Source organism: Echinops telfairi, unplaced genomic scaffold (genome assembly GCF_000313985.2).
Source record: "Echinops telfairi isolate 266 unplaced genomic scaffold, ASM31398v2 ScPeMD7_7412;HRSCAF=8450, whole genome shotgun sequence".
In the NCBI taxonomy this organism is placed as follows: Eukaryota; Metazoa; Chordata; class Mammalia; order Afrosoricida; family Tenrecidae; genus Echinops; species Echinops telfairi.
Genome location: NW_022111312.1, coordinates 12,368,647 through 12,383,302, shown reverse-complemented (window position 1 = coordinate 12,383,302; position 14,656 = coordinate 12,368,647). Strand labels below are relative to the sequence as shown.

The 14,656-nt window shown below is 52.1% G+C and overlaps 1 protein-coding gene across 1 annotated transcript in view; it reads right to left on the bottom strand.

Annotated features, from left to right (window-relative positions):
• Positions 1–503: 503 nt before the first annotated feature.
• Positions 504–14,656, bottom strand: part of ORAI1 (ORAI calcium release-activated calcium modulator 1) — an 18,300-nt gene continuing 4,147 nt past the window's right edge. Inside the window, exon 2 of the mRNA XM_004709590.2 lies at positions 504–1,473. Within this exon, the coding sequence (XP_004709647.1) occupies positions 883–1,473 (591 nt within the window). The 3' untranslated portion in view covers positions 504–882. The remainder of the gene's footprint in view (positions 1,474–14,656) is intronic.

The following is a 14,656-nucleotide window of genomic DNA, read 5'->3' as shown; positions in this document are numbered from 1 at the left end:
AAAGAGCCTATAGGATTGCTGTAAGTCTGAACCTACTCGATGGGAGTGGGTTTGCACACAAGGTCACATGATACCCTTGCTTAAAAGGCTTAACTAAAGCAGATGACAAACCAAACAGAGGGGACTGCCTACAGAGCCACTGGCTCGAACTCTTCATAAAAGTCAGTGTTATGAAAAACAAAAGCTGAGGAGTTTTCTGGTTTAAAGGAGACACTTCAATGCATGATCTTGGAGTGGCAAAACAGCTGCTGGAAGGGACATTAGGGAGACCAGTGGGAAATTTGCACGTGGATTCAATGGAGTAGTGTTTTATCTATGCCATACGCTTTAGGAGGAGCTCAGTGACTTGCTATTCTGGTGACTCTCGGGTAGGCCTAAAATGTCTCAAAAGAAACTGCTGAGAGAAATGAAAGGCAAAACAAAACAAACCACCCCAAAACCTCTGCTTCGGGGCTCAGCAGGTCCTGGCGGTAGCCCCAACCCAATAGATAGAGACACAAAGAGAGAGGTGTCCCTTACGAGTATATTTCTGTGCTCACACACACGCGCACACACACACACACTCCACCCTGAACGGGGCTGGAGGCTGAGGAGAAAGAGACAGGGTACATCCAGGTGGCCTTGGCACAGGACAAAAGGAGGATCTGTCCCCCAGCACCTCCCAGCAGGTGATCCGGGGCTGGAAGAACAGGAAGTGCGCCTTAGAGGCAAGTCTTAAAGTGCAGTCATTTCTCCTAAGAGAACCCTCTCCTCTTCCCCCCACTCTCTCCCCTGCTGCACAAGGGGGTCAGAACAAGCCGTCCCTGAGGCTGGGCCAGGACCAGGAAGGGGAACGAGCGAGCGTTAAGGCCAGAGCTTGGAACTGCCTCAGTCCAAGGGGGCTCAGGCGTAGTGGCTGCCAGGAGTCAGGGGGTGCTCCCCTCTGTGATCCAGCTGGTCCTGCAGGCGCGCAAACTCAGCCAGCTCGTTGAGCTCCTGGAATTGCCGGTCTGTCTTGTGGCTGACCAGCGAGCGGTAGAAGTGGACGGCAAAGACGATGAAGACCAGGCCGAAGGGGACCATGATGGTGGTAGAGGCTATGGCGGCGGCCTGGCCCGGAGTGATGCCATCGGGTTCGACAGGGCTGTCTGGGGGCTTGGGGGTGGGCTGTGGCTGGCTGGCCTTCTTCTTGAGGGGCAGGAACTTGACCCAGCAGAGCAGGACGACCTCGGCCAGGAAGAGCAGCGTGCCGATGACGGTGGAGAAGGCCCAGGCCAGCTCGATGTGACGGTGCATGCGCTCGTGTGGCGACTCCTTGACGGAGTTGAGGTTGTGCACGTTGCTCACAGCCTCGATGTTGGGCAGGATGCAGGTGCTGATCATGAGCGCGAACAGGTGCACGGCCACCAGCACTGTGGTGCAAGCGCTGAAGGCGATGAGCAGCCCAGGCGGGTAGTTGTGCTCAGCATCCAGCTGCACCTCCACCATCGCCACCTGTGGGGCCAGGACAGGTGGATGAGTGTCAGGGCGGTCCTTCGGGATGGAGGGATGGGGCCCAGCCTGAGTCCTGCCATGGACCCACCACTTCCAGGACCCTGGGGCAGTCCGTTCCCCCCGCCCAGAGGCTGTAGACCCCCACTCTGTGCTTGGGCCGAGGCAGGAAGGACCGTGAAGAAAGCGGGCTGCCTGGATTTGAAGCACAGCTCAGCCACTCACCTCGCTGGCGTGTCCCCTGGGGGAAACCATTTCCCCTCTCTGAGCCTGCATTCCCTACCTCTGTGAAGGGGATGTCCTAACAGTTTACAGGATGATCTCAACAACCGCGTGGGAGATCCTAGCACACGGGAAACATTTTCCAGATGGAAACCCCTCCGACCACCCAGCCAAGGCTGAAAGTCCTGGGTGGAAAGCAGCCTGGTGCTTCCTTAAACAGATGGAACGACCCGTCCCCCCTACCCCCAGCCCCCTCCTTGGAATAGATCCTAGAGAACGCCGAGCGCACCACGGATAAAGGCATGCACACCCAAGTTCACCGCAGCCCTGTTCACAACAGCAAGGTGATGGAAACAACCACCGGTGGCCCACGCACAATGGGACACTGCCCAACCTGAAAGAACCACAGTGCCCTCTGGCGCTCCGGGCACTGCTGGCATGGGTGGAGACATGGCCAAATCCACGAACCACACCACGCACAACCAATCCCGAAAATGGCACAGAAATGCCATCGAGAAACCCCGATCCCAATGATCTGAATCTCTTAAGTGGCTGGATCCCAAGTCCTGAGCATCATGTGCTTCGCCAAGAAGCACACCAAGAAGGGCCCGAAGACCATGCAGGGCAACAACGGCAAGGCCGTGGAGGCTTGTGCAGAGGCTATCAAGGCTCTTGTGAAGCCCGAGGAGGTTGAGGCTAAGATCCCAGTGGGCGTCAACTGCAAGCTCAGTCGGCTGGCCTGCGCTGCCCAGCACAAGGTTGACAAGCAGGCTCGGGCATGTATTGCCAAGGGTCTGAGGCTCTGCCGGTCCAAAGTCAAGGCACCAAGCGAGGCTGATGCTCCAGCCATTGCCTCGACTCAGCTCAAAGCTAGAGTCCTCCCTTCTTAGGATGAGAGGGGCTGGTGTGACCACCTGAGCTGCATCTGCATCTGCATCTGCATGGAGCTGGTGTCCTCCTGTACCGCTGGTATAAATAATCCTAAGGTGGCAACAAAAAAAAAGAACAAGGATGAAATTGGGAAGCACTTCGAAACACAGCGGACCCGGGGGGACTTCAGGCAGAACAAACTAGTCAATTACAAAGAGGCAAAGATTATAGGAGACCACTATTATGAAAAGTCAAGAAAAGGGTTTCACATTGAAAGACACGTTCTTTGATGGCTACCAGTGCTGGGAGGGAGAGGAAGGGCAAATTGCTGGCTAGAGAGTAGACAAGCGTAAACTTGGGGGAAGGCAGTATACTCTTAAGAGGGAGGTCAGCACAAAATGATGGTGGCAGGGGAAGACACTGGGAGTCTCGCAAGAGTTGAAGGCAACAGAGACAACAAATTATATAGACAAGCCTGCAACAGTGGGGATCTACCAGTAGATGTGCCCGTAAACCTGCAGGCTGTCCAGGGAGGAAGAGTGGGAGTAGGTCCGTGAATAGATAAGAGGTTTACCAGAAGGCGTTTCTACATGTGTACTGAACCATGAACCTGGTGAAGCAGACAGGGGGACCGAGTAATGAAAATTTTAGACATCATCAAACATCTTCAGGGAAGAAGTCACCGGGCCTGGGGGCTCAAGATCACAGTCTCAGGGGACACCAAGGTAAATTGGTGTAACATCGCTCACAAAGACAATGTTCTACATCCTGCTTTGGTGAATAGCGACTGGGCTCTTAAAAGCCAAAAGGCTGGCAGTTCAAAACGCACGCTGCAACTTTGCAGGACAAGGACATGGCAATCTACTTCTGTAAAGAGGCCAGCCAACAGAACCCTTGGGGACAGTTGTACTCTGTCACATGGGGTTGCTGAGGTTGGGATATATGTGACAGCGCCCAACAACTAAAGCTCAGAGAAGGACAGTGATATTCCCAAGCACACATAGTGAACAGAGAGTGGACTCAGGGTTCATACCCAGAGCTCATGTTCCTGAAATGACCAGCCAGATGACGACCGGGCTCTGCCCATCTGGAGCATAGAAGAGTTAAGAAAATCAAAGGCACAAGGAAACAATTAATCCACATGACTAATGGACCACGAAGATTTCAGGCTCCAAAATCCTGAGACCCAGAAGAACTCGATGGTGCCTGGCTACTAACACTGATGGGCAACTCTGAAAGGGAATATATACAGTAGAATGTCCTGGACAGACTGGGAGAAAAGTATGGAAAACTGAAAATCCTAAACAGACCAGGCCCACGGGTTGGATAGAGACCGGTGGCATCCCCAAGGCTAGGGCCCTCAGTCACCCTTCAGGTCAAACTGAACCCATCACCCATCTCCCTTGGCTCAGTTTTCAGCCCAGTCTTGGATGGGCCTATAAGGAGAACAATAACAACAGTGAGGTAGGCACACCTTAGAATAATCAACCATTTGTGATCAAAACGGCAGCATTTACCCAAGGACAAAGTTCAAAGGGGTTAGGAACCGGAGGAGGAATGCAAACAGGAAACACCGAGAGGAAGTAGGTTAAGTGATGTTTCAGTGAACTAAAACAAAAGGTGTATGAATTGTTGAATGGAAAACTGATTTTGCTCTGTAAACCTACAACCAATTCACCATAAAAGGTTAAAAAAACAAAGCTCACCACCAGGCCTCTTGGCCCTGTACACTGCTGGGGACAAGGAGAAGCGCAGGAGCTGGAGAAGAGAGGGCCCCAGGTCCTTCCTGAGAACACAGCACACCTAGGACAAGGAACTGAGAGTCTTCCCAGAAGAGGAGGGCGAGGGCTGTGGCCAGCAGGCCCTGAGGCTGTCCCCTCTCGGCCCCAGTGCTGAGCTCCAGGCTCTGGGGCTGACGCACTAGCTGCTCCTAAGTTCCTGGAGATCTGCAGATCCGGGGTTACCAAGGGCACCCGTAGGCCCACCACTTACTGCTTCTCACCTGGATCTTACAAGTCACCCCCATGGAAAGCAGTCAGCATATCAGATCTGGGCCAGGAACAGTGGGCCACCGGCGGGCAAGCAGCCAGGCCTGCCTGCTGCCAGGGACAGAAGGAATCCTGGCAGCTAATGGTAATGATCTGTTGAAGGGTGGTTGGTAGTTGCTATCTACTAAGTGCCCTTCTCCCGTGTGCCTCTCCTATCCCCCATGCCACCCAGTGATGACCCACGTTACCACAGAATCAGACCACTGGACAGACTGATTTTTGGAAGTAGGTTACCAGGCCTTTCTTTCTAGTCTGATGCTGAAAGTTCTGATGACACATGTTCGGCATCATAGCCACACTGGAGGCCCTAAAGTCTGACAGCTGAACTGGAAGTGCACTGGCTGGAAATGAAGCCTGGATCTCTGCTCAGAGGCAAGATCTTGGCCCCTGAACCACCACTGCCCCAAGCCATCCCCGGGAGAAGCTCTGTATGAACTGTTTGCTGCTGCACATGTACAAACGTGAACAGACTCAGCTGCTCACCGAAAGGCTGGAGGCTTGCGTTCAAACAGGTGCATCAGAAGAAAGACCTGACAACCTACTTCAGAAAAGCCAGCCCCTGAAAACCAAGTGGAGCACTGGTTCTCTGATGCTCACAGGATTACCATAAACCGAGGTCACCTTGACAGTAACTGGCTGGCTAGCAGGTTTGTGTCCCTCTAGGCCCCGAGAGAGGCCTGTGCTGAAAATGGGATCCACTAGCCTCTCACCAAGGAGCCCTGGCAGCACTGTGGTTTAGGTGCGGGGCTGCCAAATGTAAGGTTGGTAGTTCAAACCCACCAGCAGCTCCTCAGGAGCAGTGCTTGTCTGCCCTGTGGGGTTGCTCTGCATCTAAGTAGACTCGATTGCCTCTTAACAGGTTGGAAAGGGAGGTGTCCCTCCACACCCTCTCATTTCTTGTTCCCTGCACCCTTCCAGAGACCTGGAAAGGCTGTGTGGGGTAGTGGTTAGGGGGAAGGGCTCTGAAGCCAGGCGTCCTGCTTTCCAACCCTGGCTTGGCAGGTGTGGGTCTCTGGCAAGTGATTTTTTCCCCCCTTCCAGTGCCTCGGTTTCCCCAGCTGTAAAACGTGTCTTTGGCTCACCAGGTTGCTGTGAGTATGAAGTGAGCTAACTCACAAAGTGTGAGGCATCCAAGAGCCCCTCCATTGAAGTGAGTTTTCTTTTTATTATTCAGTCTCAAAATGTGCCCCTGAAACCCACCGTGTCTCAACATGAAGTCTTCTTGGGGTGGCTTGCGATTGCCAGAGGGGTACGCTGGGGCTGGGAAAACACCAGGGCTCAGTCCCCAAGCCCTGTACCCTGTGTGACGTGGAACAAGGGCCCCGCCACTCCTACCCTCCTCAGTCGAATAAACGATGTGGTGAGAAAGGGGCCACAGCTAAAGGGGGTTTGGCATCAGGTTTACAACACTGTAGCTGGATCTGGACTCACAGCAGCCCCACAGGACAGGGAAGAAGTTTCCAAGGCTGTCAGCTTCATGGGTGCTGGCTGCCACATCTCCCAGCAGGCTGCTGGGGGCTCTAACCTCTGACCTTTCCATTCTCTGCTGAGAGCCTAACTGTGGTACCGCCAGGGCTCTGGTAAGGGGCGTTGCCGGGCTCCTCCAGGTGTGGGGTCCTGGCCTTCTCACACACGTCCCTCCACATTTCCGTCACAGAAACCCCACCGCACCCCCCTTCTTCCACAGCCTTTTGTCTAACAATTCCCAGAACTGAGATCTTCCACCCTACAGTTTATAAAATGTTTCAAGCTCATATAAATTTGGGACAGGGCCATCCAGATTTTTACTGTTGCTAAGATCGTGGGCTGCCTGAAGCCTTGCCCAGGAATTTTTGCTACATGAGGGTGAGGGTGCTGGGCAGTGCCAGGCACCAGGTGCGTACCAGGTCTCTGGGCAGGCTACCAGGCATAGTGGGCACCCTGCTTGTACTCCTAGTCCTGACCACACCTGAGCCACGGAGCCCCCTCCAGCAGCAAGTACCTCCTGCCAGTCCCCCTCCTCACCCCACCCCCACTTCCTCTTCCTGTTCTGGCTGACTGGCCCTAAACCTGAAACTCAAGGGTCACTCAGGGCAGGCCCGCTGCTTGGCTGACCCAGGGACACTGGCTATTCATTCACTCACGGGAAACATCCCGAGCCATTTGGTGGGCCGAGCTGGCTGCTGGGGACGTACACAGGTGACATGCCCACTTGTGCCCTTACTTGGGGGCCTCACAGCCACCTTCCCTCTCGACACAGCCATCCAGAGCACAGACCAGAATCTCAGTCCCTCCACAGAATGAAACTGGAGGCCTTGGGCATGTATTTCAACCCCTCTGTGCCACAGTTCAGAGGCCTGGGGGGCACAGTGGTGTGGCTGCTACAGAAAGGCTGACAGGTCTAACCCACAGCCGCTCTGAGGGAGAACGATGAGCCTCCTCGTGGTTCTAACAGGGCTGAGCGTTACTTTACAGGTGTCTGCTTCCATAAAGAGTCCCAGTCTCGGAAACCCCAGGGGCAGTTCTACACTGTCCCCTAAGGTTGCTGAGTCTGAATTGGGTTTGGCGGTTTGGTTGGGTGTCCCTGTTTGTGCTTCTCTGAAAGGGGGGGGGTGTGACGACAATGAGGGAATTATCGTATATACTCGAGTACGAGCCACCCCTAAATATCAGCCAAGGCACCTAATTTTACCACAAACACTGCATTCAAAATGTGCTGAAACACTCGGCTTTGCCACGAGTATATCCGGTACTTCTTCGGGGTTGGATCAATGAATTTATGAATATCAAGCCTTTAGAATGAGACCTGGCATAAAAGCTTTATCCAGTGTCAATGATTTTCATTACCGTCATCATCACCGTACAGAGGAGCTCAGCAGAGACTCTGAGAGGGGAGGGGAGCTGTCCCAGGGCTATGCTGTTTTAGGGTGGGGAGGCAGGATTTGAACTGTTGTAAAGCTGTGTAAAACACTGGGGGCGGGGGCGGGGGGAGACAAGAACTGCTCCTGCCCACCTGGCCAATGGTCCCTGGGGGTGGTTACATGAGGCCCTGACTGCCCGGTGGCCCGCATGGTCTGGGCGCACAGGGTGCTTAGCAGATATGAGTTGGTCATCCAGCCTGAGGGCTTAGAGTGAGGAGCCCTGGCTAGGTGCTGGGGTACGAACCCTAAAAACTGGTAGTTCCAACTCACTAGCCGCTCCTCAGGACAAAGACGGGGCTGTCTGCTCCCATCTTGGAAGCCCTGTATAGTGCTATGAGTCAGAATCGCCTGGATAGCAATGGGTTTGGTTTTCCAGCTAGGGCTGGGGGAGGGAACGGAAATGGGCCTTGGACACCCTTGGCTCAAGCTGTCGTGGGTGGGGGCCATGTGCCCACATTCTGACCACTTGGCTGGGGGACAGGTATGTACGGCTACCAATTCAGTGGTGTCTGTCTGTCCTAGATCCAACCCTGGGAGCCAGGACAGTGGGTGCCCAAGACCACACCTGGCTAGCTCATTAGCTCAGCAGAACAGAGAACTCTCCTCATCATTTGTCATACCCATCAGGGCCAGGGATAGAAAACACAACTGTCGGGGGAGAGGGACAGCCCTGCCTGAGGCCTGAAAGAGTGAAAGCTGGGTGAGTAGAGGCTACGGCCTGCGCTGCTGGTACCTGCGCCTGCCGCCTGTGCTCCAGAAGGAACTCTGTCCCCCTGCGGGGCCTCTGGCTACAGGCACTCCACCTGCTCATATGTGGGGCCAAGTGCAGCGGCACGGGCTGTGGGATCAGGGCTCCGGGCGAGCAGGAACGCAAGGTGCAAGGTGTAGGGACAATCACTCCTTGGAAGAAAAGTCTCTTCCCACCAGTTGGGACCTCTCCTCGTGTGACTCCCGGCTCTAGGAAAGCACAGACAAGACAGGGGGCCTCCCCAAATCTGGCTGCCTCAGGGCCCCAGAGCCTCAGATCAGATTGCATGCAGCTTAATTAGGTAAATATAGCCAGAGCCCTATGCCTGCTGCTAACTCAAAATAAACAGGAGCCTGCCTGAACCTGGCCACTGGGAGCTTTAAAGGACAAGGAGGCTGGGAGACTGCTGTCCTGCCTCAGACTGGCCCACAGACCATGCAGGGGACAGCTGGATGCCAAACCTCAAGCATGAATCAGAGGGCTGTTCCAGCCCGCTAGGAACTGGGCCCCCTCACCCAAAATGCCTACTGCTTCTCTTTAGCATGGCTGGACTCCACAGGCGCCCATCACCTATCCCCCAGATGTCCAGGCCTCCTGAACAAAACCCACTGAAGCCTGGCCAGGTCCCTACAGCTGGGAGTTGCTACTTTCTTATTACGTCTTATCAGTCTGGCCTCTCAGGAGGGTATTGGAACACATGGGCCCCAGAGTCACCGGGGGTTCCAGTGCCACCCCAAAGGCACACTGTCCATTAGGAGAGGGTTGAGACCCAGAGCAGGCCATCTACCAGCTCTCTGGAGCACTGTGGCCCAGGCCTCCAAACGCATCTATAAATAGACCTGCATTTACAACAGCAAGAAGACCGCCACCAAAGGAGCCCACCCTGTACTCCGAACACCCTCGACTTGTACAACATGGGCCCTGGTAGCTTAATGGCTTAGTGCTCAGCTGCTCACCCAAAGGCCAGCAGTTCAAACACACCAGATGCTCCATGGAGAAAGATCTGGCAATCTGTGCACACATGCGTGTGCGTGCGCACCCCATCCCCCCCCCCACACACACACACCGAGAAGACTGCAGCTAAGAAGACCTGTGGGGCAGCTCTGCCCCGACACCTCAGGGGGGCACTCAGAGTAGACTCTATTCTAGGGGCACACAACAACACAGGCAACAATCTTTTATCCTATTTCATTCTTTGTAAACTTTTGACTGTGGAGGTGGCGAGGGGCTATTCTCTTCCTCTTGCACTTAAAGGGAATTGGTTGTTGGCGGCAACTCCTGAAAGGAGCACCCACCCAGTGGCATAGCGGGATCAACACTGGACTGTGCACCACAAGGTTGGCAGTGTTAAGCCACCAACTACTCCACAGAATGACGACAGGGTGGTCTGCCCCCGTAAAGATTTACCCTCAAGAATTCTACAGGGCAGCAGTTCTACCTTGTCTACAGGGTCGCTATGAGTCGGAAGCAACTCAATGGCAGGGCTTTGTTTAAGGTTCCACAGCCCACTCAGTTTCTATCACAAGAATGAATAGGTTGGGGGAGGCAGGGGAAAGGAAGTGGGTGTTAAGCCCAGGGACCAGGGAACAAGAAGTGACCCAAAATCGATGGTGAGGAGGGTGTAGGAGACCTGGCAGGGCATGATCAAGGGCAATATAACCGAGAGGAATTACTGAAACCCAAATGAAGACTGAACATGATAGTGGGACAAGAGGAAAGTAAAAGGAAATAGAGGAAAGAAGTAGGAGGCAAAGGGCATTTACAGAAGTCTAAATACAGGCATGTACATATGTAAATATTTTTATATGAGGATGGGGAAATAGATCTATGTGCGTGTGTATATTTATAGGTTTAGTATTAAAGTAGCAGATGGACTGTGGGCCTCTACTCAAGTACTTCCTCAATGCAAGAACACTTTCTTCTATTAAACTGGCATCCCATGATGCTCACCTTCCCAACATGATCGCTGAAGACAAAGCAGGTGCATAAGCGAACATAGTGAAGAAAGCTGATGGTGCCTGGCTATCAAAAGATATAGCATCTGGGGTCTTAAAGGCATGAAGATAAATAAGCGGCCATCTAGCTCAGAAGCAACAAAGCCCACATGGAAGCACACCAGCTTATGTGATCACTAGGTATCGATGGGATCAGGTACCAGGTATCAAAGAACATAAAATCATATCATTGTGAATGAGGGGGAGTGTGGAGTGGAGACCCAAGACCCATCTGTAGGCAATTGGACATCCTCTTACTGAAGGGTCACAGTTAGGAGACAAGCAGTCAGGGTGCAGTATAACACCGATGAAACATACAACTTTCCTCTAGTTCCTAAATGCTTCCTCCCCCCACTATCATGATCCCAATTTTACCTTACAAATCCAGCTACACTGGTAGATAAGACCCGGAAACACAGGGAATCCAGGACAGATAAACCCGTCAGGACCAATAATGAGAGGAACAATACCAGGAGGGTCAGGGTAAGATGGGAGGAGAGTGGGTAAACCGGTTACAATGATCTACATATAACCCCCTCCCCGGGACAACAGAAAAGTGGGTGAAGGGAGACATGGGTCAGTGTAAGACATGAAAAAAAAAAAATTATCAAGGGTTCATGGGGGGGAGGGTAAAAAATGAATTGATACCAAGGGCTCAAGCAGAAAGAAAATGTTTTGAGAATGATGATGGCAACAAAGGTACAAATGTGCTTGACACAATGGATGTATCTATGGATTATGGTAAGAGTTGTATGAGCCCCAATAAAATGATGATTTAAAAAAAAGAGAGAAAGAGAAAATTAATTTTTTACAAAATGAATGAATAGGTTACAACCTGCAACGGGGTAGGGTGAGGGCTGGCAGGCCCAAACTCTTCAATTGACTTCCAAGTCATCCTATTCCCTACTGCCTCGCCTCACAGGCTCGCATGGCCCTGCAGGAGACTCACGGTTCAGTGCTGATCCGTTAACGAAATGGCCTGCAGTTCAAGCCCACGTCCAGCTCATGGGCATAAAACCAGTACAGATGCTCTGCTCCTGTGAAGATGGCTGCTTCGGAAACCCTATGTGGCCGTCCTTCCCTGTCCAATAAGGGCACCATGAGGTGGTATGGATAGTATAAGACCAGAGACAGTAAAAACCTTGTCCCAAGGGGAAGGGGCGAGAATACTACACATGCCAGCTGGTAAGATACTTTCAGGTGGTGTGGAGGTCCTTCAAGGACAGCCCATCGACACCCTTACTAAGCCAACATAAGGATAGGCATGGCTTCCTCCACTTTCCTCTTTCTCAGGCCTCTCCTTGCTGGGCCTGGTCCAGAGGCTGCTGAGTGGAAACATGAAGGTAAGACCAGATTTTTTGGAGTATTTTGGGCCCTATTCTCCAAAGTGTACAGTGAATAATCCCAGGTGATCTACCTAACTTGAGAGGCCACACCGGAATGGCATGTGATACTCGTTTATGGCTTAGCTCACCCTTCAAGCTTTTCTGTTTGGGAAATTTTACGTAGGTGTGTAAACGATGTATTATCAGAACATGCATCAGCTTTATAAACAAATATTGGGGTTAGAGCCAAAAACATTAGCTGTTGATCAAAAGTTTGGAGACTGTGACTTAGGCTATCGATATTTAACTATGGCCCGCAGACAGGAGTGTTTGTAAATAAAGACTTATTGGCCCACCACCACGCCCATTGATTCCGGATCCTTCTCTTCAGCTTTGATGGCAGAGTTGAATAATTGCCACAGCCTATGTGACCCACACAACAGAAAACATTTGTGAAGCCCCAGTTTATATCCCAAGGAGCCCTGATGGAGCTGTCAGGAAGTACAATGGCAGCAGTTCAAACCCACCAGCTGCTTCTAGGGAGATAGGTGAGGTTGACAGTTCTGGTAAAGATTTACAGCCTTGAAAAAGAGTCCCTAGTCAGAATTTACTTGAATCAAGTGAGCTTTGTTTTGGTTTACACCCAAGCACTCTCCCAAAAAGGGTTTTACATAACACTTGCATGGAAGTATAACTTGACAAAATATTTTGTGGTCATATCAAGTTGATATGCCCCACTCTTCCAATGTGCTGTCTTTTGGTTTATTTCTCCTTGGGTACCTGCCATGTGGTACAGTGTGCTACGTGCTGGGCTGCTAATGGAAAAGTTGGCAGTTCAAACCCACCAGCTGCTCCTCAGGAGAAAGATGAGGCTGTTTGCTCCCATCACAATGTTAACTGTCTCCAAATTAAAAAAAAAAAAAATCAAATTCACTGCGATCAAGTTGATTCCGACTCATGAAGACCCTATAAATAGGGCAGGGTAGAACTTACTCCTCTGGGTTTCCAAGACTGTAACTCTCTATGGGACTAGAAAGTCTCAGCTTTCTCCTGAGGAGTGGCTGCTGGTTTTGAACTGTTCACCTTACAGAACCCATTCTAACTCATAACCACTATGCTACCAGGGCTCAGAAACCCTATATAATACAGACGTGGGTCAGAGTGGACTCAATGCCAGTGGGTTTGAGTTTGGATGGATGCCTGCAGTCATAAGCCCATTTGGACTGGCTGGCTTTAAGAATGTCATGGGAATGGGCTTTCTCGTGGTCCTGAGCCACCAGAATGAGTGCCGGCTGCGTTTTGAGTCACTCCCTTTTGAGTTACACAAGAGAGTAAAATAAGCAAGCAGATAAGGAAAGGTTGCCCCATAGCAGAAGCACAGGAAAGGACCTTCCTCCAGCCTTCCCCAAGAGCTGACACCCCAAATTCCGACTTTGAGCCTGGGCCTCCTCAACGGGGAGATTTGCTCAAGCCACCCATTTGTGGGATTTTTGTTACAGTGGCCGGGGCTCCACACTGCTCTGGACTGAACATTCCAGAAATATGCCACAGGCTCTGGTGAAGTTTTACAATAGGTTTCTCTATTGGGCAGGGAACGCGCATGCGTGCGCGGACAACACACACACACACACACACACACACACACACACTCCCCCTCCCCCCCAACCCTGGGGGCAAATTCCATTTCCTCTTGCTTCAGAATCAAGCATCTGAGTGACTTCAAAAGGCCAGTCACCAACCAGCTGGGGAGTGGAGGGGTGATGGAAAGGGTTAGGGACTGAGGCTCACAGTCAGAGCCCCAGGGCTAAAACTCTGTTAGGTGTCCTAACCTTTTAGAAACTTCTAGAGCCTAGGTTTGCCTATCTACAGCAGACAGAGCTTCAAGAGCTGTTAGAATAAAAGAAAAAGGCCCAGATTCCTGCCGGGCACCTCATTCTCATCCTCATCAATAGAGAATTGTTCTATTAACAGCTCTACTTCTCAAAGTTTCCACGGCTCCTGTGGCCTATCTAAAAATCCAAGCTTCCTAGATAGCCCTCCATCTTGTGTGGTTAGCTTCATCTTTTCCTCCTACTTCCTGTTATTGGGGGCTGTCAACTCAATCCTGACCCCTCCACGGCCCCCTAGATCGGCAGGTCTCTCTCCCTCTGAGGAGCTGGGTGGCTTTGAACTGCTGAGCCTTTGGCCAGCAGCCAGGTGCCTAACCACTGTGTCAGCAGGCTCCTTCTCTGACTCCCATCCACACACCATCCTCTGCTCCCATGAACTCCAATTTTATCCTTGGAAGGGAGGCTGGCGAGACCTCGTCTCGTGTGTTTGCTATCAGCGCATGTTATCAGGGGAGATGGAGAAGGACATCATGCTTGGTACAGGGGCAGCGAAAAAGAGGAAGGCCTGCAGCGCGATGGGTGGACCCAGTGGCTGTAACAAAGGGCTCAAGCCTCACAGGACCAGGCAGTGTTTCTGCTAAACACAGGGTCACCATGAGAAGGAACTAGTCTCCTTGGCATCTAACAGCAACTTTATCTCTGCCGTTCCTCCGAGGGGAGGCCTCTTCCCCAAACTACAGCTCCACTAACCAGAGCTCAATCCCCACATAGCGCTCAGCTGAAATCCCACTCTTCCCAAAGCCTTCTAAATCATCTAACCCTTAGATAGTCCTGCCCTTGGGCCATGTGTCTTGGAAGTTCTTAGCAACCAGTAACACATCTGAATGCTCACACCAACCCTGCCGGGGTGGTGCTATTATTGCCCTACTTTCCAGATGAGAAAACTGAGTGACTTCCCCCAAGATCTAGCAACCTTAAGAGGTCAAGCTGGGATTTGAACCCAGGTTGCCTACCTCCAGAGTTCCTGATCTCCCTTGGCTCTGCTGTCCCCAAACCACCCAGCTGTCATTTTCTCATCTCTGATGGTTTCTCTCCCATAGGCACAGCACAACTTCAAGTGTTCACCCCGTGATGACCAGACCCATGATGACCACATGGGTACAAGGGCCACACAGCTGGCACTTGCGGACCACTTGGTGCAACAGCTAGCCCACTGTAAGAGCCCGATCCACAATCACCATGATCACACA